The 24,373-nt window shown below is 36.0% G+C and overlaps 3 protein-coding genes across 4 annotated transcripts; 2 read left to right on the forward strand and 1 right to left on the reverse strand.

Moving 5' to 3' along the window:
* The first annotated feature begins 113 nt into the window (after positions 1-113).
* LOC132183433 (serine/threonine-protein kinase BLUS1) lies at positions 114-13,555 on the forward strand. 2 transcript variants are annotated; one of them, XM_059596869.1, is made up of 22 exons: positions 114-488; positions 1,967-2,382; positions 2,708-2,962; positions 3,459-3,583; positions 3,726-3,770; positions 3,889-3,970; positions 4,105-4,173; positions 4,249-4,419; positions 4,512-4,577; positions 7,327-7,395; positions 7,529-7,669; positions 7,813-7,886; positions 8,199-8,405; positions 9,203-9,294; positions 9,416-9,486; positions 10,669-10,794; positions 10,883-10,925; positions 11,016-11,062; positions 11,718-11,779; positions 11,863-11,914; positions 13,056-13,100; positions 13,184-13,555. In XM_059596869.1, the coding sequence occupies exons 2-22, from the start codon at positions 2,215-2,217 to the stop codon at positions 13,229-13,231; spliced, it is 2,058 nt and encodes a 685-aa protein (XP_059452852.1). In that variant the 5' UTR covers positions 114-488; positions 1,967-2,214; the 3' UTR covers positions 13,232-13,555. The 2 variants fall into 2 exon arrangements, with proteins under 2 accessions (XP_059452852.1, XP_059452853.1); XM_059596870.1 differs by lacking the exon at positions 13,056-13,100 and having other exon boundaries at positions 115-488.
* A 613-nt stretch (positions 13,556-14,168) lies between these two features.
* On the reverse strand, positions 14,169-17,125 carry LOC132183435 (uncharacterized). The gene is made up of 7 exons (XM_059596871.1): positions 16,990-17,125; positions 15,546-15,593; positions 15,411-15,457; positions 14,755-14,821; positions 14,626-14,669; positions 14,459-14,516; positions 14,169-14,381 (listed from the first exon to the last, which is right to left on the reverse strand). The coding sequence occupies exons 1-7, from the start codon at positions 17,047-17,049 to the stop codon at positions 14,331-14,333; spliced, it is 375 nt and encodes a 124-aa protein (XP_059452854.1). The 5' UTR covers positions 17,050-17,125; the 3' UTR covers positions 14,169-14,330.
* Positions 17,126-20,141: 3,016 nt separating this feature from the next.
* Positions 20,142-23,003, forward strand: LOC132181217 (cinnamoyl-CoA reductase-like SNL6). Its single transcript, XM_059594334.1, has 5 exons — positions 20,142-20,665; positions 20,871-21,052; positions 21,973-22,167; positions 22,263-22,416; positions 22,503-23,003. Exons 1-5 carry the CDS (start codon positions 20,407-20,409, stop codon positions 22,796-22,798), a joined length of 1,086 nt encoding a protein of 361 aa, XP_059450317.1. The 5' UTR covers positions 20,142-20,406; the 3' UTR covers positions 22,799-23,003.
* The last annotated feature ends 1,370 nt before the right edge of the window (positions 23,004-24,373 follow it).

The following is a 24,373-nucleotide window of genomic DNA, read 5'->3' on the forward strand; positions in this document are numbered from 1 at the left end:
AACGTAACAAAATTATGCTCCATCAAATAAAATAAAATAAAACAAAATAAAAAATTCCAAGTAATAAATTGGGAAAACATTACAAAAATTAAGAACATGAATAAAAGATTTGAAAAATTGAAACATGAGATAAAGTATTACCAAAAAAGATGAGTTTCTGTTTCTAGATTTGACGCCGATGATCGATGCAACTAGAGGAGCTAACGACGGTCATATTGGAAAGCATTTTCGCTTTTTCTATTTCCTTTGGGTATAAAAGGACGGCGAGAGATTCGATCCCCGGACCGCAGACTTGGACAGTTGGATACAGAAAGACACACAGACACATAGGATAGAGAGAGAAAAGGGGGACATCTGAAGCTCCATCTCATCGTCATCACCATAATCACCATCGTTCGTTCACGTCGAACTCCAGCTGAATCCACGTCGTTTTATCATAGACGCGTCAGATTCAGCTCTGGTTGGATGTACTTGCTTATGAACCCTAGGTCTGTCCGTATACCTGACCGATAAATCTGCTGTTTTTAATTTTTTAAATGTAATTTTGTTAACTGTGACTTTTTATTTATTTTTATTGCTTTGTTGATTCGTTGAGCATGAATGTTTGATTCGTTTACTTTTGAAGTCAATTCAATGTTTTGGAATGTAATGATTCCATTTGGGATTAGGTGAAGTTGGAAATTGAGTGATTGCAGGTTCAAGTTGATGATTTGGGATGGGCCTGAAGTAGGAATTTGTTTTCGTTGGTATTGATTTATTGTATGATTATTTTGCTTATGGAAAACTTGGAACTTTTGACTAGTAAATCAGAAAGCAAAGTACTATTTTTTTTTGTTTTGTTTTGTTTTTTGTGAGTCATTGTTGTAAGTATTGCATTTGAACCTGAATTTAGGGTTTATGCGCAAAAGCTGCTTTAGATACTGGTTTTGATCATTTTCCAATGGAAAGAGATCGGGGTTGCCTTTTCATTTGTTTGCCTGTGCAACAAATTAAGACAGTGCTTGTTGAAGATGTTGGCGACGTGGCTCTTTTGGTAGTATCCTTTCATAAGCTTTGTGCTAGGGCTATTTGGAATTCAAGGATTCAGCTATTTCAAAGTTTCATTCTTTTGTGTGCGTCAGAAAGGAGTTTTTTTGGAGCTATTTGCACTGCAGTACTTGGTTGAATGTCCTTGAAACCATTTTGATTGGAATTCTATAATGCACATGTTATGTTGGTACCCCTTCATAGGGTATAAATGGCATGCATTTATTTGATGAATCCACAAATCAGGGAAATAATTTAATTAGAGCAAGTTACTAAGCCATTTTATTGGTTGATGATTGAGATTTGGTGGTTGTTATTCAAAACGTCAAAAGGTATAGATTTACGCAAAGTTACTGAAATTGCTTCTGATTTATGCACATTCTTTGCTTGATACAAGATCATGGAAGTTTTTATGTACCTTATGCTGTTCCTGATTTTAGTCAGAAACTAATGTAGGCAATGGCTTCCTTCTGTATGTTGCTTGTCCATGCTGATGTTATCATCCTTCGTTATGTTTATTGTGTTCCAAAATTGTGCGGAAATCATTGATTTAAACTGGTAAAATGATTAATTGTTTTTGCTCCCGCGTTAATACCACCCTAATTATTGCCTTTTTGATTTTCTAGGAGTTATCTGCTTATTTTTTCCTCGAGAAACGTTCGTTCTATCATATACTTCACACACCTCATACACATTGCACAACATTTGTTTGGTGCTGGGAACGTATTTGGTAGGTCAGGATTGGAAAACATTAGCATGTGCTTCTGCTGAACACACTAGATATGGAATTGATAATTTCTAGAAGTGCTAAAGAATGATTACTTTTGGGCTCCTGACTTATTTAATGGTGACCAGTGCTTTTATCAGGAATACATGATAACATTTATAATTATATATTTCCCTTATTCGAGCTAACAAATCTTGTATACACTGTTATCAGCTAGTGATGCTCATTGGCTATTGAGAATATTGGCCCTTCTGAGTTCAGGAAATATTGGATAAAAAAGTTGTCTTGATGAAGTCACTGGGTACATTATCTATTTTTTGTTGAATAAAGGGAAAATGCTACCAAATTGGAAGAAACCCCACATTGAGTTGACACTTACCTCCTCAGCATACATTTTGTTCATGTTCTCTGGAACATCCAGGAGTAAAGAGGGTGTTAATGGTGTTGTATAAGAAGGAATCATGGAGTATGTGCCAGAGAAAAAATTCCCTGTCAATGCAAAAGACTATAAGTTATATGAAGAAGTTGGTGAAGGAGTCAGCGCCTCGGTGTACAGGGCTCTCTGTGTTCCACTTAATGAGATAGTTGCAATCAAGGTTCTTGATCTGGAAAAGTGCAATAATGACCTGGTAATCTCTCTAATAATTTAAGATGTTTAAGTGTTTTTTTTTATAAAAAATTTATCCTTAAAATTTAGTTGATATTTGATGGTTGGTACACATTTATATTAGGTTTGTACTGGTTATCACTTGCAAGATGATTTTTGTATCAGCATTTGTAGGATGCTTACGTTTTTGGAACCATTTTCTTAGAGAATTGATTGCAACATTGTTGACTTCAGTTTCTTATGAAAATAAAGAGAGTATGCAATAATTATGTGAAATAATGCTACTGTCATATTGATATATTTTTTCTTTACTTTTCTTGTCTTTTTCTTTTTTAAAAATTACATAGGATGGTATCCGGCGAGAGGTACAAACAATGACCTTGATTGATCATCCAAATGTGTTACGGGCGCATTGTTCTTTCACTACTAGCCACAGCCTTTGGGTTGTGATGCCGTACATGGCTGGTGGGTCCTGCCTTCATATAATGAAATCTGCATATCCTGAAGGTTTTGAGGAGGCTGTTATTGTTACTTTATTGCGTGAGGTTCTGAAAGCTCTTGTTTATCTTCATGCCCATGGGTTTATCCATAGAGATGTGAAGGTAACATACGGCAGCAGCTTATCTCATTCTTTCAATGATTTTTGTGCCTTATTTCTGCAGGACAGCACTGTTTAGTCAGTTATTGTTTCCACTATAAAATATGGACTGTTAATGTCATGTTTCATAAAAAAGTATGAAAATAGCTTCCTCAAGCCAAGAGCTGAGAGCTCCTGACGATATTTAAATGTTATATCATATAATATCTCATATGATGCTGGGGAGACCTGTCTTTTTGCTTTTGATAAGTGATAACCTATTTTTTTGGTATTTTGTAGAATTCCTCTGAGTTCGCATATATCTCTTTTATCTATATGTAGCATATGACAATCCAGCTTTATATGTCTGTTTTCTTGTCTATTTTAAATCTAGGATATGGTCTGCTTCATATGTCATATTTTACTTTTTTGTTTGTCAATTTCTTAATCCTTTCATTCCCTTTTCTCATGAATTGCACTCTGTTTTTTTTCTTATTAATGTTTCTCTCTGTGGTTTGCAGGCTGGGAATATCTTAATTGATTCTAATGGTGCTGTCAAGTTAGCTGATTTTGGTGTATCAGCATGCATGTTTGATACTGGAGATAGGCAACGATCCAGAAATACTTTTGTTGGGACTCCATGCTGGTGCATTTTCTTCTGATTATATTTTTCTTGGGCCTTCCATGATTTGCCACTTCTTGAGATCCCACCAGAGTCCTTGATTCATCGAGGCAATTAAATTTTTATAGAAGAACTGAGACTCCTTGTTTGTTTTTTCCTTGGTCAGGATGGCTCCAGAAGTTATGCAGCAATTGCATGGTTATGACTTCAAGTCAGTAGTTTGCTTGTCTGATCTATGTTTTTTGGTCCCTCTTTTTCGTTTTGTTTTGTTTTTAATTCTTTTTTTCCCCAGTTGCTCAATCTTATTCTTTTCTAATCTTTGTAAATAGAGCGGACATATGGTCATTTGGAATAACAGCACTTGAACTTGCTCATGGCCATGCCCCATTTTCTAAGTACCCGCCAATGAAAGTAAATTTCTGAGTTTCTTGTGATTTAAAATGCTTTCGTATTCTTGTTTTTTTTTTTTTTTTTTTTTTTTTTGACTCTCTTTACAGCATAAGTTCACAATTTGATTTTTTAGCCTTGTTTATTTATTCTTGCAGGTTTTGTTGATGACTTTACAAAATGCACCTCCAGGTTTGGACTACGAAAGAGACAGAAGATTTTCAAAGGTTTTGTTGTTTACTCAAAACTTTCTTTCAGGTAGCGCTCTTGAATATTGTTATTGAAGGGCTTTACTTTTCCAGGCTTTCAAAGAGATGGTAGCCACTTGCTTGGTGAAGGATCCAAAAAAACGTCCAACTTCAGAAAAGCTAATGAAGCACCCTTTTTTCAAACATGCACGCACAAAGGAATATCTGGCTCATGCCATTCTTGAAGGCCTTTCTCCTTTAGGTGATCGCTTTAGGATTCTGAAGGTCTCTTGCTAATCTGAACTCGTTTGTAAATTCTGTTTCAGAGATGGAATAACTTTTGATATAATTCTTCTGGGTTGTCTTTTCTGTTTTAGGCAAAAGAGGCTGATCTTCTTGTGCAGAACAAAGCTCTCTATGGGGATAAGGAGCAGTTATCGCAGGTGAGCATTCTTCAGTCATTGTAAGGAACAAATAATATTGCATTCTACTCCCATGTCGTTTCTTTCTTCTCTTTCCTAATATTTTATGTTTTCTGATGCGAAATGAGTATGCAATATTCATCCTCTCTAAACTGAGCTTCTTCTTTGGCCAATGGTCTTTGGACCAAGTGGCATCTCCTCCCCTCAGTTAGCAAGGTGTTCAAATCTTACCAGGAAAAAGAAAATCTGACAATGTCATTTGAGAGAATCTTGTGGTAGAATTTTCAATACTATAGATACATTGTACTCCCGATCGCTCTCTCTCTCTCTTCAGCTTACTCACTTTATGAGGTCGGGGGAGGGCCTCCAAATTTGAAAAAAAAAAAAGACTAATAATCTTGAGGATAGCTCATGTGATGAGAAACACGAAAACCCTGCACTTCTGCACATTTGAAAGCAAGTGTTGGGGGACTCCCTTACAAGTGTTTAAATTGGTATTAAACATACATGCCTATTGCTTATTTGTGAACACATGTCCAAAGACATTATTTATGATGAGGCAATAACAGTGGATTTGTGTGGTAGTATCGCGTTATGTATGATGTTTTTGTTTTAACACGTTATCCGCTAACTAAGGTTGGCAAGGAATGACCTATAGTAGAAACCATGGATTTGCATGAATTATTTTCCTGTATCAGTGTTATGGGGTTGCTTCCTGTAAACTGCAAGCAAATAATGGAATGTAGATTTTAATAGTTACCTAAAGTCGATGTTACTTGTTTTGGATGGTTACAAGCAAGGCTCGAAAGCCTCAAGGCGAGGTGCTTGTACTGAGGTGCTCACCTTCAGGCCCCGTTTGGTTTGCGGAATAGATACTTTGAATGGATTAGTTAATCCTAAGTATAGCTATTCTTTTGTTTGGTAACACACTATTCCTAGGAATAGTTTATTCTCATGGGACTACTAATTTCATATACACAGGATTAGTTAAGCTACTCAAAAATGAGTGTCTTAGCTAATCCTTAAAAATGGAATACATTTTTCAAAAATACCCTATATATATATATATATATATATATATATATATTTTAAACTTAAAACGAAATAAAAAAACAAAATTAAAAAATAAATAAATAAATAAAGTGGGTGGCTTGACCACCCATTGGGGTGGTTGGCCACCCATAGAAGAGGTTGGGGGTGGTCGCACCACCCCCAGACACCTCGAGGGACCATCCCCGAGCTGTCTGGGGGTGATGCGACCACCCCTGTCGCATTTCAAGGTGACTACGGCCACCCCATATTTGCTTCAGGGGTGGTCGCGGCCACCTGCTGGTCGTCGGGGGTGGCAGCGGCCACCCCCGTCCGCTTATTGTGGGTGGCCCAGTTTATTTCAGTTTTTTATTTTTATTTTTTATTTTTATTTTTTAAATGAGTTTGAAAAAAACATATGAGGTTTTTCGTAATTTTGATTCAATTCCAATTTTTGCGTGTGTGTTGTTATCAAACTAAAGAATAGGAATAATTATTTTATTCCACACTCTTCTATTCCTAGTAGTAGTTATTCCTTTTCTAATGGACTAAACATTCCGTAAACCAAACGAGGTCTTAGTGCTCAGGTGAGCACTTGCATAAAGTCTTAGGCTTTTGAGGCAAGCATCTTTGTAAAATTCTCTATGTTTAATAGATGGACAAAATAGTCCCTTAAAGAAAGGATTTTTAGATTTCAATAGAAGGACCAGTTGTCCAATTAGCTACTTTTGCTTAAGTGAAAAAGAAAATGTGTGGGGCATTGTAATTAAATAAAAGAAGAAAAATCAGATAGCAATATTTATGTACTCGAAAATCTGGTCACTAGAATTATGAAATGAAGAGAAAGTGGTAGAGCGGTAGAGATGCAGAGACGACAAAATCACAGAAGACTAGAGCCGTAGAGATGCACGGCAAGATCACCTCTTGATACTTGATACTTCTCATCCTCTTCCCAGAAGCATACTCTTCTTTGTGCTCCCACCAGTCCAGCCTACAAAACATAGAATCTAGTCATTCAAATCTTGCGTAATCTTTTATTTTACAAATAATAAACATTCAAATCTAGTCACTAAACCCTCCCAAACTTTCTAAACAGTGCTTAATCAAACAAACCAACTGTGAGACAGAAGATTGCATTACGCTACAAAATCAAAATTAAAGGATTACCTTTGTGACCTTGACTTGCAGCAATGTGCAGACTGCAGCGGATCAAACTCAGAATGATTCTTCAACAAAATGCCCTCAGTTTATCTGAGTACATGGCCAAAAAACAAAGATAATTTTGAGAATATGGGAAACTTGAGATTGATATTTGAGAGGCTTGAGAAAGAACGAAAAGAAAGAAGGGGGCGCTTCTCACTTCTCAGCATTTTCCATGCCTGGGGGAAGAGGGAACTAGAAGAAGGGGGGCATTTTCAATTTTTTACACGATGGGGCCAAAACTAAAATAAAACATTTCTGAGGAATTTTATACCTGGTTTTATTTCTTTTCATTACCTCATTTTGTGTTCAAGTTGGTTCTACTGCTGTTTTTATGTTTCTATCCTTGTGGTTGCTTGTATTCCCTCATTCTTTACTTGATTACTGATGCATTAAGAAAGTAACTGATGTTTATATTCATACTCACTCATGTATTTGTGCTCATGCATTGAGAAGACTCTTTCAAATATAGAAGCATAAATGTCCTGGTTTTTGCAAAATTTCAACAACATCCTGAATACAAATTCTTGTAATTTTGCAGCAAGAGTACATTCGTGGCATAAGTGCCTGGAATTTCAACCTTGAAGATTTAAAAACTCAGGCTGCCCTTGTAAGTAGTGTCAGTTATGAGTTTCATGTGTAATTAATTAATTTCGTAAAACTATCTTGGGCAAAGGGTTTCCTTAGTGAAAACTATACCTATTGCTCTGCTTTGTCTTATTTTAGCACTGTATTGCCCACAGATTCAGGATGATGGCATGCCAAATTCTGAAGACCTAGATGCTAGCAAGAAGCAAAAAGACAGGAATGATGATGTTGGATTTCCAGCAGAGAGACTGTCCCATGAAAGGGCCAACCATTCAAATGCTCCACCTAATCAGGAGGTATCACTACCAGTCCTAAAATATGCTTTTGTAGTTTTTCTTTTTTTCAATGTAATTGCATTTATGTTCTGAGGTTCCCTTGAATCTTTGAATTTTGAGTCAATTCTTCCATATATTTGACATCTTCCTTTTGTTCGTTTCAGGACGGGTTCGATGATCTTCATGATTTGGAGAATTCACTTGCTTCATTTCCTATAAAACCTCTTCAAGCACTCAAGTATGACTTTTTCTTTTTTTTTGGAGGTTGGCCTCATGTCTATTGTTAATAACTTAGTGTACTACAAAATCTTTTCCAAGGACCATTATATTGAAATATATTTAATCTCATTCTGTTGACAGAGAAGTGCTATTTGATACTCCTAAGTAGTTTATTGTATGCAGTGTTTTTTGATGCTTGCAGCTATTAATAATTGCTATTTTCCCTTTTTAACATCCTTTTCATTTTTTGCATCAAATCATATGACAAAAAATTTAGCGGTCTGATTTTTATCAGTACATTTCATCTTATATTTAATGTCTTTTGATGCAGAGGTTGTTTTGATGTCATTGAGGATGATGCAATTGCGAGTAGTCCTAGAGATGTGAGTCAAGAAAATGGAAGAAATGAGAGTGAGTGTTCCGGACAGAGTAGTATTTTACCACGTCCTGTCATTCCTGAGCATAAAGCTTTTTTGGGCGGCTCACTACTACCAGAGAATGCTCTATCTCCTAAAAAGGTTATTGGTGATGGGGACAGGTAAGCCCTTTCCTTTTAAATTTGACTTTTCGGCTGTTGATCTTCTTCTTCTTTTACTCTACACAATATTAGTCATTAAGAGGTTGTTGAGAAATGAACTTAATGAGTATATCTTTATTTATTTATTTATTTTGGTTTGCTCTCCCACCCATTATTGAAGTGATTTTTTTATTTTTTATTTTTATAAGTAATGCAATTCATTATTAAGCTCAGAGGGGCACAACCCTAGCCTTGTCTTGCCTAAATGCAATGCCATGAAACATAAGGTGTTATGGCTTTGGTGGGTGACATGCATGCTGTTCAGTTTGCTTTATCCCTATTTTTCTTAATAAATGTCCTCCTATGGGAACTGCTCTTTTTCAGTTATGTTTTAGTAGATATATCACTGAGCTGCTTGGAGTGATGTGACCTCAAATGCGAGGTGGTAGATCTTTAGTTGATATGTATTTCTAGAAACTTGGATGCAGTTTTTACATGGCATTGTGGCAAATGTGAACACAGTTGTAAAATATGAAGTGATATTATATGTTAAAGCTGGCCTACTGAATAGTTAGTATGTGGTGGGGTTGCTTGGACTTGCAACGCGACAACTTTGTTTGACAACCCTAACTATTCACCGTCCAATGTAGTGTCTGTGAGCTCGTTTATTTATTTTTAGCCTGTGTATTTAGGAGTGTCTTACGGTTTTTTTAATGAGATTTGCTTGATTACCTATCAGTTTTTTTTTTTTTTAAGTACACTGAAAAATTCTGGATTTAGTAACCTGTAATAACTCCTGTGTTGAAAATGTTATAAAGGGATCATCTACAATCCAAATTTCAAGGCGAGCGTAACTATAGTGGTTCATTGATGTATCGTCAGAAGAAAGATGCCAATAGCATTTCATCCGGTATGTCTATTGTGATTTTCTTGCTTTTATCCTCTCAAATCTATATCTTATTATAGATGATGTCACATTTTTAATACTTCATAAAAAAATTAATATGGTATTACTGCATCTGCTCATGCAGTTGAGGATACGTCTGAAGGATCAGTTGTACAGCGTAAGGGGCGCTTTAAGGTCACTGACCTCAGTCCCAAGGTATATATGCGTTCATAGGCTATTGTCTCTAGTCAACCTAAATCAACATGTGGATTGCATGAGTCCGATATCATATTTCAAAAGCAGCCAACTGTATTTGAGTTTTTAATCATTAGACTGATGAATGTATGTAGGAATTACTTTTAGAACTTTTGCCCTTTCTTGGACCTGAATATCTGGGTCGCAAGCATTTGGTCTATGTTTCCCTTGTACTTGGGTTGCTTCTCTTTTGGCATGTTTGACAATATATTTATTTGTATGCTGAATTACTAAATATTGATCATAACATTCACCTGGGGAGCTTTCACTTGGGCTTAGCCTTTTATGTGAGCAAATTACTTCAGACAATAAACTACCTCCTACTGAAATTGCCAGCTCCATTATGAATGTATATTAGCACATATTTTCCGGTTTTCCCAAGTTTGACTGTTTATGGAAGCAATGGAACTTACTAGATAACTGGCACCTTTCAATCTTCTTAAGGGAGAGGTCCTGAGTTCAACCCCATGAAGGGGATAAGCTAGGGTGGAGGGCAAGTCTTCATTTGTTTTGCCCAGACTTAAAGTGAAAGGAGTTTATGAGTTCACCCATTTATGAGTGAAATTATCGTATAAAGTATGCATGAAGTATGGTTGTAATGAATTACATATTATAGCAAAACAGTTCATCCATTTATAAATAATGAACACCTGCTTCTGTATAGCATAGATCGTCACATTGTATGAATTGCAGTTTCAGTAGCACTGCTACTGAATGCACCTTCATCCTGATTCCTATGGATGGTATTGCCTGCTATCCTGAAGTTTGGTAGCAGGATATGGTGTCACATTTATTTGTCACATTTATTTTACATGTTTCAGGTTCCAAGCTTGGTTTATATGTTGAGTGCAACTGACACACCCATCTCAATAGGCACTGCATCTTATGCACTGCTTTCTATTTCTTTTGGTTTGAATTTATTCACCACCTCTTTCTTGCTTGGCATGCTTGAAGGTTTTACGCCAATTCTTCTGATTTTTCCTGTAATTCTTTTTCTTGTGAACTTAAGGTATGCCATATAAATTCTGATTGATTTTGTATGAGTTGGTTTGATGCTTGAATTTGTGAAAATAGGTATGGAACTTAGCAATTTATCTTTTAGGCAATGGCTTTGTAACCATTGCCATTCTTTTCTCCATACAGGGTCCTACGAACTGCATATTTGGCCCAATTTCTGGAGGTTCAACTTGTCCAACAACCCCCAACCTTACACCTGCCTCAATTCTCCTGTCTCTGCAATGTGTTTTGCAGCAGAACACCATGCAAAGGGTATGTACGCATTTATAGTTCCTACCCTACATTGTAGAGATATTATGTCTCAAAGTATTTCTTTTTTGTTTTTTCTAAATATTGACAGGAAGAACTTATTAAATTGATCAAGTACGTGGAGCAAACCTATGGTATGTATCTCATCTTGATTATTCACATCTTTCCTGATTAATCCTATGTGCAATGATTTTGTTAGTTTTGACCCCTTATACTTGATACAGGCAAGCATGCAGAGTCAGCTGAGGCTGTCACAAGTGACCTGTTGCAGGTATTCTTTTTGTTGGAACATCTAAAATTATTGCTTGCTAAATGCACTTAAATGTCAAAGACTATTCTACTTTAAGTAGTAATCAGCTATATTTTAATTTTACGGTTGTAGAAGAGAACAATCACCTAGAGCATGTATAGAGTAGTAACTTAGATTTTTGCCTGATGAAATTATCAAGGGAAATGAGATTTGAAAACTTGGGTTAAGATGTGGCCAGCTGAGACCCTCCCATCCTACTGGTGATTCTTTTAATGGGAGATCAAATTCATGGGTTTGGGTGCAATAGGATTCAATCATTCAAGAATTGGTCGGAATAATCAGATTTGGATATGCTCATATGTTGCAAATGGTTTCGTTATTTGTTGATATTTTCTCTGATAACATTGATGACATCCAAACCATCCACCAATAAGTGCTATGCTTTCCAAGCACATAAAAAATGGTTGCAAACACGAAGTTATTTATGGCCCATGCTTGACCTAGAAGAAGCTATCTGGATTTAATATTTGTAGAACAGAATCTCAGAGAAAAAATCATCATTCTATTGAATTATTGTGAGGGAAGATTTATTCTACTATTAAAGGAAGTAATTGGTTGTGTAGACGACAGTTTTTTGTCATTTGCTTAAATGATCTAAAATTTGAGCAATTTGCAGGTGCCTCCTGGTACCACCAGGGAGAGAGAGCTGCAGTCTCAGTTGATTCATATGCAACAAAGGTACAAGATGAAACTCAATGATTTCTAATTACATATTTTCCTATCTACTCTCATTCTCAACTGAATCTCATCTTCAATGTCAGTATTAGGAGCCTTGAAGAGGAATTGCAGAGGCATAAGATGACAAATGCCCAGGTGTGTATTTGTGTAAGATGGATCACTTATGCTTTGTTGCCTATTATAAACGGTTTGCATCTTTTATTGACTGCGCATGGCTTTTGGTGCCTTTTCTGCTTGATGTCATCTTTGACTGCACTTTGTTAGAAGTAAATCAGTTCTGAGGTACTTACCAAAGACAAAAAAAAAAAAAAAAAGGGGTGAAAATATGATTTTGGTTCCTGTATTATGTGATAAATTCCAATTTTATTGTTTATCAATAATTTCAATTTAGTTCTTAGAGTTTTAAGATCTTCTCCAAGTTATTCTTACTGTCTTTATTGTGATTAGGTGAATGACAACTGCTGATGTATTTGTTTTTGTTTTTGTTTTTTTTCTTTTCCATTTACCCTTATATTGTTGTTGTAGCACATGAGATCACGTGCAATTTTCTTAAAGTCGAAAAAAGATGGACACGTGTGATGTGACATGCACATTACGGATTTTAGGTTTGTTGCTGAGGTGTCTCCATAGGTTCTAATTTTGTGAGACCTGCCTGTAACCTAATGTACTACACAAGGCACTAGATAGACATGAATAAAAATGTTTTTAACATCAGTAATTGTCGTTTGTACAAGTAATGATAAGGCAGGGTAAGGATACTGATATTATTGAGGTGTTTCTAAAACTTCAAGAACTAGATATAAATAATCGATAGTTCAGAAACAAAATTAAAATCTGATATTTAGTTTAGGGATTAAGATCTCTGACTACTTAATTTTGTCAATGTTGTATTTGAATTTTGCTCAATTGCCTACAAAAGTTGTGTTGATTTTCTTTAATGTTTTTCGAAGTTCTATAAAACATTAGTGCCTAGAAGCTACTACTGACTTATCAACCTGTACGAACCATTCTATTAAGTGTGGTGGCACAGTTTTTGTCATTTGACATGGCAAAGCAGTACGAATACTCTTGCTAGATGACAAGCATATGTGCATTACTTGTAAATTTATTAACTCTCATGCTCTCCATCAAATCATGTATAAAAGCATTGCTCTTTCTGCCTAACTAATTTATTCTTGATTTGTTGATTGTTAGTGATCCTTTAATTAAATAGTTTATTGTTCCCATTTTCTTGCATCTTGAATATTTCTCTTATCCCAATTTGTTGCTGTGGTAGGCTGGATGTGAGTTGGTCTTTCAATATGTGAATCATATGATTGAGGTAGATTCGTAGGGTGGTTAAAACTTGTTTCTCTCTGTTTTTCACAACGCATTCTTGTCACTGATCAGTCTTGGGATGTGCAGTTAGAAAGTCAATTAAATGCTTTGGTCAACAAAGAGGAAAAAGTTTAGCAAAGAGGATGGAGCCCAATGATGTTTTTCAAAGTACTGCCGCCGTGTGAACAAAAAAAGGAGGAGGAAAAAAAGAAGCATAATTCCTTCATGTTTTGTTGGTGAAGCGTAATTTCTATTTCTACCGCCTGATTATTTCTTCAGCGGCTAGTGAGAGTCTCTTAAGGCACTTCTGAGGTATAGGGCATTTTTTATTGTATTTTAGTGTATCATATGTGTGACCGTGTGTTAAGCCAGATACCCAATTTTGAAATGCCATTCAAGTCAAACTGTGTAACATGTAATTTATTGACTGCATAATGTAATTATATTACATTTTGGTTCTCTCTCTCTCTCTCTCTCTCTCTCTCTCATTTCCAAAGGTGTGCTTTTGTTGGTGGCATGCTTCTGTGGTTGAATGTGTAGCTCAAAGAGTCGAGTCCTTTTGGCTTTTTGTCTTGATTGTTGAAGTTAGGTGCTTCCCTTGGCCCTCTTTTGTATTCGATTGGTAGGTTAATCCCAACTGAGCATAACAGAAACGTGGTCAAGCAATCCAAACGGAATAGTTTTGCATTAGTGGAAGTTCTATAAAGATTTCTAACCAAGTGGAAGGTTTTTTAAGCGGTTAGGAAAAATCCCGACAATAACTTTTCTTTATTTCATTTAAAATAGAGGGAATCTCTTTCCGTTGTCTCACCCATACTGTAAGCTCGAAACATTAATCTTGCCACATCAACTCCCGCAACTCCCAATTGGAGCTTTGTTGCTTGATGCCCATTCAACCTTTGAAATAGCTTTACCGCTATGCTTTTTCAATTACAGTAAAAATATTAGATTATACACTAATTCAGCTGAATTTTGTAGTGCTTCCTGTGAGAGAGAGAGAGAGAGAGAGACCAGAAAATCAACACTCGGCCTACATGTACCCCGGCAGTAACTATGTAATTACAGGTATAGGTAGGATGTAAGAGAATTCTGCATTTAGGCATTGTTGATTTAGTATTAATATGTTACAAAAAAGCAACTATCAATCTGCAAAATGCTGCAAGGTTGTGTCCTGGGGAATGAAAACAATATCAGAGGCTTCAAGCAAAATACTTAAGGTCAAGCTACATTATCCCTACCACAGGCGGTTCTCAATCACAGCAGAAGCAATTTCCTTCAGTGTCTCCTGCACAACATGGTTGAATCGTGAGTCATACTATATTATTGTTCCAAAAGAAGAGGGCAAAAAGCTTTCAAAAATACCGCAGAATGGTCCTTGAGTCCTAGAGAGAGAACCAACGGCTTGGAAGAGCCAGAGACGCTGCAAACACAGCAGGACGCATTAAGTTAGCGATTCAGGCAAGATCCAAAGGAAAAGGGTATGCAGACCACATATAACTCTTATCTAATATTTTGAACTAAAAGCATACCTGATGTGTTCAATTAATTGACGAGCACATGCCAGTAGCATTGGCTGCATTCATTGCACAGTGGGTCGAAATCAGTAGAAGTTAGCAACCACTTGTGAAACTAAGAGGCCAGAGCACAAGCTGGCTTACCTCGTCTCGTTTGCCAAATATTGCAGACACGTTGAATGTTGGCTCAATTGATACCCCTTCCTCCTTCCTGGGGATGAAGAAAGAAATGTATCTCAGAAGTTCCTCAGGGTAGAACCATCATTAATAGTTCAATGCAATCAACCTCTTAACATTTTCCCCTCGTTAAACTTAAAAGAACCAAGTTCTCCCCTCCTCCTTCTCAGTAACGAGTCATTTTTTTTCCTTTTTGAGTTCACATTTCATAATTTTAAGCACATTGTATCATTAATAGGTATAGAACATAATCGTTTCCTTCTGCTAATTCACTAATATAAGAGGTTATTTGGAGTGAAACCCATGTAATCCTCCCACTTCAACAAGCATATATGATAATGTAAAAGAACTCAATTGTGCTACCTATTCTAGGCTGATTACTGGAGGACATGATACAATGCACTACTACACTTCACAGGACTGTTCTATATTATAGGATAAATAATACCAAAACTTTTTGTATAATAAGCCAGAGAGTTTGTCGAAACTATTAGTTGGACACGGCGAGAGCATAGATAATGTAGAGACCACCAGTAATGTTGAACAGAAATATAAATAATGAAGAAGAAAAAGGAAACTCCACGAAACAGGATTGCTCCACTATAAGGAAAAAATATTGAGACCTGGCATGCAGTATTGTCCCCATAGCTCCTATTTGAGTTGCAATAACCTAAAAGTTTTTCAAACATTAGAATTGCACACAAACATGAGCCACCAACCCTCTTTCTCTGCCAAATGAAGAGGAGCCGCAAACTTACAAGAAAATGATCATCATAACTGCAAAGGACTACATCTGTTTTATTCCCCTGCCAAACAAAAAGAAAGTAAGCAACTGGCAATATTAAATGGCAAGGAAATTCAAAAGCGGTCCTCAAGATGTAAGAATGTTAGCCAAACAACAATTAAGAAAACAAACAAGGAATGGCAAACCCAACAGACCATGCTTTCTATTAGGAAATGGATTCAGATAGTTGAAGCTGAAACACATAACAATACCAAGAGCGTTTACATATGCAATAGAAGTATTTATAATCTTGCACACATTTTGCCGGTCTAAACTTTGGATTAAATGCCACGTACTTAGAAAGTTAGAAAGCCTAACCACATCAAGAATCCCTCATCTCTCACAAAAAGGACCAAGTTTTTATAGATATTAGGGAGATTGACACGCTAGGAATTCTTCTAGTGACCTTATAATATAACATATTGAGACATCACTTAACTCAAAAACTTAAGTTCATGGGTTTGGGCAAACTAAGCTATATTAACTACTTGCAATTGTGATATCTTTCCAATGTGGGACTCAACAATCTCCCACGCATGAGTCCATCACTATATCGCTACATCATGCACTTTTGTCCGTACTCCAGGGACCATCATTCGTGCCACACACATCATTTCCACTCTAACTACAAAAGAGACCATTATCATTCGTCATTGCCTGTGATCCTACTTGTTAGGGAGATTGATACTTTAGGGAGTATTCCAATGAGACCATAATATAACATATTGAGATACTACTCAACCCAAAAGCTTAAGCCTTTGAGTTTGGGTCCAACTATGCTATATTAATCACTTATAAGTGTGACATCTTTTCAATATGAGACACAACTTTTTTACACTCATGCATGTATACTCGAGGAAGATTATGTATTAATTTTTCCTGCACATGCACAATATCTTGAACAAAAGTATCATCATAATCAGAAAGCAATATAATGTGGACACACCGCAAAAATGAAGTTTCACGTGTTAGTTTTTCCTCATCCACCCATAACTACCTCAAAAATAAAGAAACTGGATGCCAAAATATATACTAGGCAACCCAAAAAATAAGCAACCAGATCAAGCCAAACAGAATTTTGCTTTCAATTATGGTTAAGAATCACACAAAACTCCTAGTCCAGCTGGAAATTATCACTAAAATATTGTCGAAAAAAATATAATCACTATAATACCAGGACTATAAAGCAAAGATATTCATTAACCCAAATGAGTCAATGACCCTTTACTTCAAATCTAAAGCAAAGATAAAGTGAGTTATAAGGAACAGATGAAACCTATGTACCAAAGTACGCACAATTAAAAAAAATTAAAAAACTGGACATTTTCCAGTGGAGCATTGAAACAAACAGGTGATGGGCAATATGGTTGTATCGGACAAAGAAATCAAACACTGAAACAAAATATTTACTCTTTCACCTTAATATCCAAAGAGAGGCTCTTGTAGGTGACGGGAAAGCGAGGACCCGAGCTGCCCATAACTCTCTCTACAGAGAGAGAGAGAGAGAGAGAGAGAGTTGAAGGTTGAGGAACAAGAAAGAGTCTTGGTCTGGGTCGGGCAATTGAGCTCTTGAGGCTTAATTTATAAAAGCCCAACCCAATCTCTCAGCTGATAAGCCCAGTATTAAAAAGAGCCGAGCCCAATTATGTAAGCTTTGATGTAGATTCCCTGGCACAAGATTATCCACTCACATGGTTCACACGTGTGGAGTGGAGCACGATTATCCAATTGTGCAAGAATTCTTTCTTGTCTCTTCTCACCAAACCCTGCAATATCCCAGGATGTGCATAGTAGCTGTCCCGTGCATACTGGTCATTCAACACGTGACGCCCCGAAATTTCCTTCACTTACCCACCGAGCCGGTCGAGCCCTTGCTTGTAGCCGAGCCGCTATTTCCAATGCTTTTTTAGAGCTTAATTACGTTCTGTTTGCCTTTTATAATTGTTTTTGCAGTCTTTTTTGTTTATCATTTTTTGGACTTTGGAAGCGTTGAATGCCAAAGTCGTAAATTCCTTTTTGACCCGCCAGACCAGAGCTTCGGCCTTCAAGGTTTCTTCTGCAACGTGACAAGCAAGGCAATAGAGACATAAAGAAAATCACAAGCACTAAACATAGGTAAATTATAATAAAATAATGAAATGTATAAAACATGTTTGATTTAAAGCATAGGATAGGACTGTAAAATCAACCCCAGAAAAAAAAAATTGTTTAAATTTTGAAAAGCTATTAAGGATAGCGTAATTTAGGGCAAATTCTCCACCCCTCGTCACTGGAATAGTGACCGGAATATGATCTATTTTGGTGTATCGTGTGTCATTTATAAATATGTACACAGTTAAATGCTACAAAATTTAATTTAACCTATAAAATAAATCATCTTAATTTCATTGAAATATAAAAGATCTTTATCCCACCACCATCAGAAGTGTTGATTCATTCATCCTTAAGAAATTATAAGATATACAAAACCGTATCTATAAGATATCTGTTATTAATTTTGGCCTTGAAGGCACATGTTTTTGCTGGGCTTTGAGGGGAAACTTGGTTGAATTTTGAAGCAGCCGAAGTAATGAGTGATCAAAAGCTAGTGCCAATCTATTCCGTTTAACGGAAAGTAAGCCACATGATCTACTTTTTGTTATGATCTTATCTGATTTCTTATATATATATATATATATATATATATATATATATATATTTTCCCTTTTTCGTTATTTTTTTTTTTAAAAAAAAATAGCGATGGCATCCTCTTTCTTCATGAAGATTATTTCCAAGCGCAAAAGCACTTGAACTAATCTAATAAGCATTAAATCAACTCATGTGAGATTTTGTTGAGATATTGAGTGTTGGTACAATCGAGGTGATGATCTGCATAGAATGAAGAGTTTAGTGCAAGAGTTTGTCTGAGTAAACTGACGGAATATAGCTTCGATGCTTAAGTTAAGAGAATGAAATGAAAGTTTTTTTTATGTCTAGTGTTTGTTGCCTTTTATAGCAGATTTGTCATAACTGTCAGCTACGTGGCGTGTCAAAATTAGAAGCTTTTCAATTGCTGCATTTCCTAAGCTCCGTGACTCAGGTAAGCAATCACCTCATGCAGGGATCATGAGGATCATTACTAGCATGCTAAAGGAGGGGAATTGGCCGGTGTGATGTCTTGCAGCGGCACTCGGATTAACTGGTAATTAAATTGATCGTGTATCGATTCATCAAGCCCCGCATTGAGCATATTGGTTTCCTAATTAAGCCTTCAATCTTTAATTAAGTTATAAATTTTAGGAGTAATTTCACTTACCCCATGAAGTTATGCACCTTTTGCAAATATCCCACCAATATTCAAAGTCTCTCACTTTGGTGTATCGAACTTTGATTTCCTTTTATTTTCCTCATTCCGTTACATATTGCAGTTAAATTAAACGGTGGAATGAGTAATTTTAGTAAGGGTATTTTAGTAATTTTACACATTTTCGTTAGGATTTAACATAAAATCCTAACGAAAGGGGGAAAGTGAAAAGAAATTAAAGTTCTATACACCAAAGTGAGAGACTTTAAACATTGAGAGAAGTGTTTGTAAAAGACGCGTAACTTTATGAGGAGTAAGTGAAATTACCCATAAATTTTAATTGACGGCTATGTTGTCATGTTGATATGTTGTTGTATACAAAGTCTATATGTAGTTGGGCTAGCAACTGTAGCTAGTCAATGTTGCATTCTTGTATCTAACCGAAAGTTTGAGGCAAAATAGCAGTACTTCCATTTGGGTGAATTAGTTTCCAAAAGAAAAAAGTTTGGCATGGAAAAGATGGTGCTTAATGCTAAACCCCCCAACCAAGGCTTCGCATGTAAGCGTATATGATGAAGCATTAGGCACCTATAATAAACACCTTTTCAAACCTTTGTGGATGAATCAGGATGATTGATATGTTTCACCAACCCACTACTCATATGGGCCGGAAGCTAGTTTCTTCAATAATTAACTTATTATTCTTATACTTAGAGTTTGTTTGGGTGTGCATTTGATTGGCTTATAAATCCGTTTAATACTCAAAAAGTCCGTTTGAATAAAAAAATATCAGTTTGATAAAAAAAAATTGAAAGTGTTTTTAAGAGTTTAAGAAGCCTAAAAATGACAAAAATGTACTTTTAGCAAAAATTTAAAATGAAGCTTTTGCCAAAACGCATTTTTTTGACTTTAAAACTCTATTTCTCAAAAATAATCCCAAACATGCTCTTAATTCAAAACGAGTTTTTTCTATTAACTAGGTCAATGAGTCTATTGATTGGTTTAAACAATGCATTCGAATCCCTCATTTCTTATAACCCCGCCTGCCTAATGTGCATGACGTTCGATGAGTATTAAGTGAAGTTTACTTTAAATTATTATAAATAATGGGTAATGGCCATAACGGGTTACATTGAATAATGGGTCAATTCAAAAAAAAAAATAATAATAATAATAATTGAATAATGGGTAAAATAAATACGAATGGGCTTTTGCAAGACCCGTTCTATTATTGATATTTACAAGTTACAACTTTCTTTTGGATGAGCCAGCCAAGAGTCCCAAGACTGACCAGCAGCCAGCAGCCAATTCCACACTCTTGACTCTCTTTTGGAGGGCTGAGAAAGAAAGGGGTGCTTTCTTTAAACGACTGTTGACAGACTTGATATCTTATATAAGTTGTAGCCTTTCTAGCTCTTTTGGCCCTGTGAAGGAGAAAAGCAACAACTAAGATAATTAAGCCAGCCACAAGCACATCTTGTTGTTGCCTTCCTATCTACAACAGTCAACAAACATCATTTGGAGCAATTACCGAAGAAATTTTGATCAAGACATGGGGATTCTGGGGGCAGAAGATAGCATAAGGATGGAGCTGGAGGAGCTCCGCCGCATGCTGGTGGCGTGCGCCGGCCTGCAAAGGAGGAAAGACGGGGAAGAGTTCAAGGGGGTTCGTGTTTCAACCAAAGGCACCGACGCCGATGATGGGCAGAAGTTGGTTTGCGTCACCAGCGGGGTTTCTTATTTGGGCCTCGCCATAGTGAAGAAGCTCTTGCTTCGTGGCTACTCCGTTCGGATCATCGTTGAAAGCGAAGGTAAATCTTTTTTATGAGAATTGGGTTTCCATGTTTTTGATTAGAATTTAGAAAAATCATCACATGGTGTTGCAGTTGCCGACATGGGTCTTATCAAATGATTTTAGAGTGATATTTTTAATCTATTTTCATGTTAATTAATTGATTAATCTTTTTCTGTATTATTGAATGCACAATCATTTATCTTTTTTTATTGAAAATGCAGAGGATATCAATAAATTGAGGGAGATGGAAAGCTCAGGAGAGATGGGGACAAGAAACAATAATGTTTCAGTAGTTAAGGCGAAGATGACAGAGATTGAAAGCTTATTAGAAGCCTTTGAGGGCTGTCGTGGCGTATTTCACACCTCTGCATTCATAGACCCCGCCGGCCTCTCTGGCTATACGGTGAGCCTTCTCCTTTTCCCTATTAGGACTCTCGTTGCGCAATAATTAAATTAATTAATTAAATAATATGTCTATATAAACCCTACCTACCTACCTAGCTGTCACGTGTACCTACCACTCACATTAGATAAATAAACTAATTATTCAGGCGGCATTTGGTCATTAAAATGTGTCTACTTTTATAAAGTGTGAAATGTGACATTAATTTACAAAGGAGATATAGTAAAAACTATAGTCATATACTTTATTTCCAATGAAAATAGTCATATGCTAGATGCCATTTTCCCTATCAAAGCAAAATTGCGACGAGAAAGGTCTCTGTCTGTGTCTAAATTAAATGTGTTTTTTATATTCTGAACCAATGGGTTGTCGATGGAATTATATGTATCAAAGCCAAGCCATCGAGATAGAAATTCAATTCAATAACATACTGCCGACGAGAAGACCCACACAGCACAGCTCACGGTAGCCTCTGTTGACCCGTCTCTGTTGGCCTCATTTACAATGGCCAAGTTCCAAAAAAACAAGCGCTAGTCAACATAATACGTTCAAATGCCTTTTGCCCCAAGTTTGGTTAGCCGAAATACCAATTGGGATATTTTGGTTAGTCGGATGGGAATACTCACTAATCAATCGAAAAGTTTAAGCCTATGAATTTATGTCCAATTATGTTATATTAAACGCTCATACTTATTACATCTTTTCAATGTAAGATTTCAATATTTTTCTGCTCACTTGTGTATGCTCAAATGTTTTTTCTTTATATTTTTACAATTAAAAAACAAGGTTGGAGTAACTCTTAATCCACTCTTAATTCAACAAATCCGACTTCTAATGGGCTAAATCCAAGACCAAAATATTACTAGATACATACATGGTCATTGCCTGATGCAAATCTAACCCTTCTTGTGATTATGCAGAAATCCATGGCTGAGATCGAAGTGAAGGCTAGTGAAACTGTGATGACAGCATGTGCGAGAACACCATCAGTAAGAAAATGTGTGCTCACATCTTCACTTTTAGCCTGCATCTGGAAAGACAACAGCCAATGTGATCTCTCCTCTGTTATAAACCATGGCTGCTGGAGTGATGAGGCTCTCTGCAAAGACAAAAAGGTATTACTTTCTTCCAAATTACATTTTCTCGGTGCTCAAATCAAACATTATGATCGAGCAAGAATTTTGATCTTGATATTCCAAAACATGGGCAGCTCTGGTATGCATTGGGCAAGCTGAGGGCAGAGAAGGTTGCATGGAGAATAGCCAAGGAGACCAGGTTGAAATTGGCCACCATATGCCCAGGTCTCATTACCGGCCCTGAATTCTGTCATCGAAGTCCAATGGCGACAATTGCTTATCTTAAAGGTATTATCTTCATTCCTCAACCATTGGAAAATCTTTTAATTTATTTAAAAAATAAAATCATTTAATTAATATTCAAACTTAAACAGGAGCTCAAGAGATGTATGCAAATGGGTTGCTGGCGACAGTCGATGTAAACAAATTGGCGGGGGCGGAAGTATGTGTTTTTGAGGCAATGGACAACAATGCAGCAGGCAGATACCTTTGCTTTGATGAAGTTATTGAAAGGGGTGAAGCAGAAAAGTTGGCAGGAGAAGTGGGAATGCCAACAAACAAGATTTGCGGGGATGAATCTGGGGATGTTGAGGCTCGGTTTCAGTTGTCTAATGAGAAGCTTTCGAGGCTCATGAGAAGAACACTCCGACATTGTTACAGTGAATGTTAAAGAGATCGAATCAGGCCCCTTTTATGTCACCTCTCTCACTCATCCTTTATTATTTTATTTCTAGAGTTGTTCTCTATTATTTTCTTTTTAGAAAAGAGTAGTAGGTTTCAATGGGATGGCAATTTTTTATACGATTCGCGAATTCTATACAAACTCAAACGAAATTAGTGGATTATGATAGAGTGGTTTGGCACGTTTAATTTAACAGATTGGGTTAAGATTGCCGTATACAATCTTATACGTAAGCCTTGACATGACTTGAACCCGACACGAAACATTTAGGTTGAAAATTTGTTTTTTCACCACCTGCGAACCCAACATGAAATTATCGAGTTATAACTGACCTATATAATTTTATATCTATCCACCAACGCGATTTGAACTTAACACTAAAGCACATTCTCTGAATTACTTCATTGTCTCCACATGATCTGTTTTCTTGAGAAGAAGTAAGATCTTTAAGAATACCGATTTAGAACATGGAATGCAAAATGTAGTCAATTTTGTTCCAAACAAATTGTTGTGACAAATTGATAATCTTTGGATCAAAAAGAGGTAAAAAGAAGAAGAATAGAATAAGACAATCAATGAGAGTTTCTATTAGAGAATCTTGAAGTACAAAATAGTGATAAAGAAAAATCACTTAAATCCAAAAGTACAATACACTAAAACCGGACATTCCACAGCAGGTGGGGACCTCAATGGTAACGCCCAAGAGGGGAAACTACACTGGTCGCCCCTTCCTACCTTTTCAATTAAAAAAAAAAAAAAAAGGGTACAATACACTAAAATAAGCAGGACAAGTAAAAATATTCAAATTCAAATAATTAGTATAAATACCAAATCATACCTACTATTTAATTGATTGTCTTTAAGTTAAAGCCAAAGGTCAGAAGACATTCTGGCATTCAAAATTGTGATGTCTTGGCGACTTGACTTATTTTACTCCTAATCTCTTGTCTATTCCTTTGCAATTTAAGATAATTAACTTGTCATGATCAATCACACTCTGGATCAATCCAAATCAAACCCAGGTTCTACTTCAGTATGGGCAAGTGTACAGTCTTAATGGGTTGATCGAGAATATGATTGAGACTTAACTGGAATAGATCTCTAAAAATATCAAATTTAGATATTTGTACATCTTGGACAAATCTAAATTTCTGGATTTGATGCAACTCTTATAGCATGACACTCTTGAATTTGAAATTTTTTGATCAAGTGGCTAATTGTTTCAATGACCTTTAGACTGGCGGCGTAAAATTATTTGTTTTGACATCCAATTTTAAAAGTTAAATCAATTGTAAAAAATAAAAAAGAATATAAATATAATGGTATTTATGGCTTGTTTAGGAATGTGATTTCAATAAGTGCGATTTTAAAAATTGTGTTTTTAAAAATTACGTTTTTAAAATCGTTACTTTTTAAAATCGAATAGACGTTTAGTAAAATATATTAAGAAGTACTTTTTTTATCAATTGAGTGTTTTGATAACATTAGCATATAATTGCGGTTTCATGGCCAAAGGTAAATATTGCGCCAAATATTGTTTTAAGCGAAATCATGATTTTGGTT

The sequence above is a fragment of the Corylus avellana genome, chromosome ca5, assembly GCF_901000735.1.
Source record: "Corylus avellana chromosome ca5, CavTom2PMs-1.0".
NCBI lineage: Eukaryota > Viridiplantae > Streptophyta > Magnoliopsida > Fagales > Betulaceae > Corylus > Corylus avellana.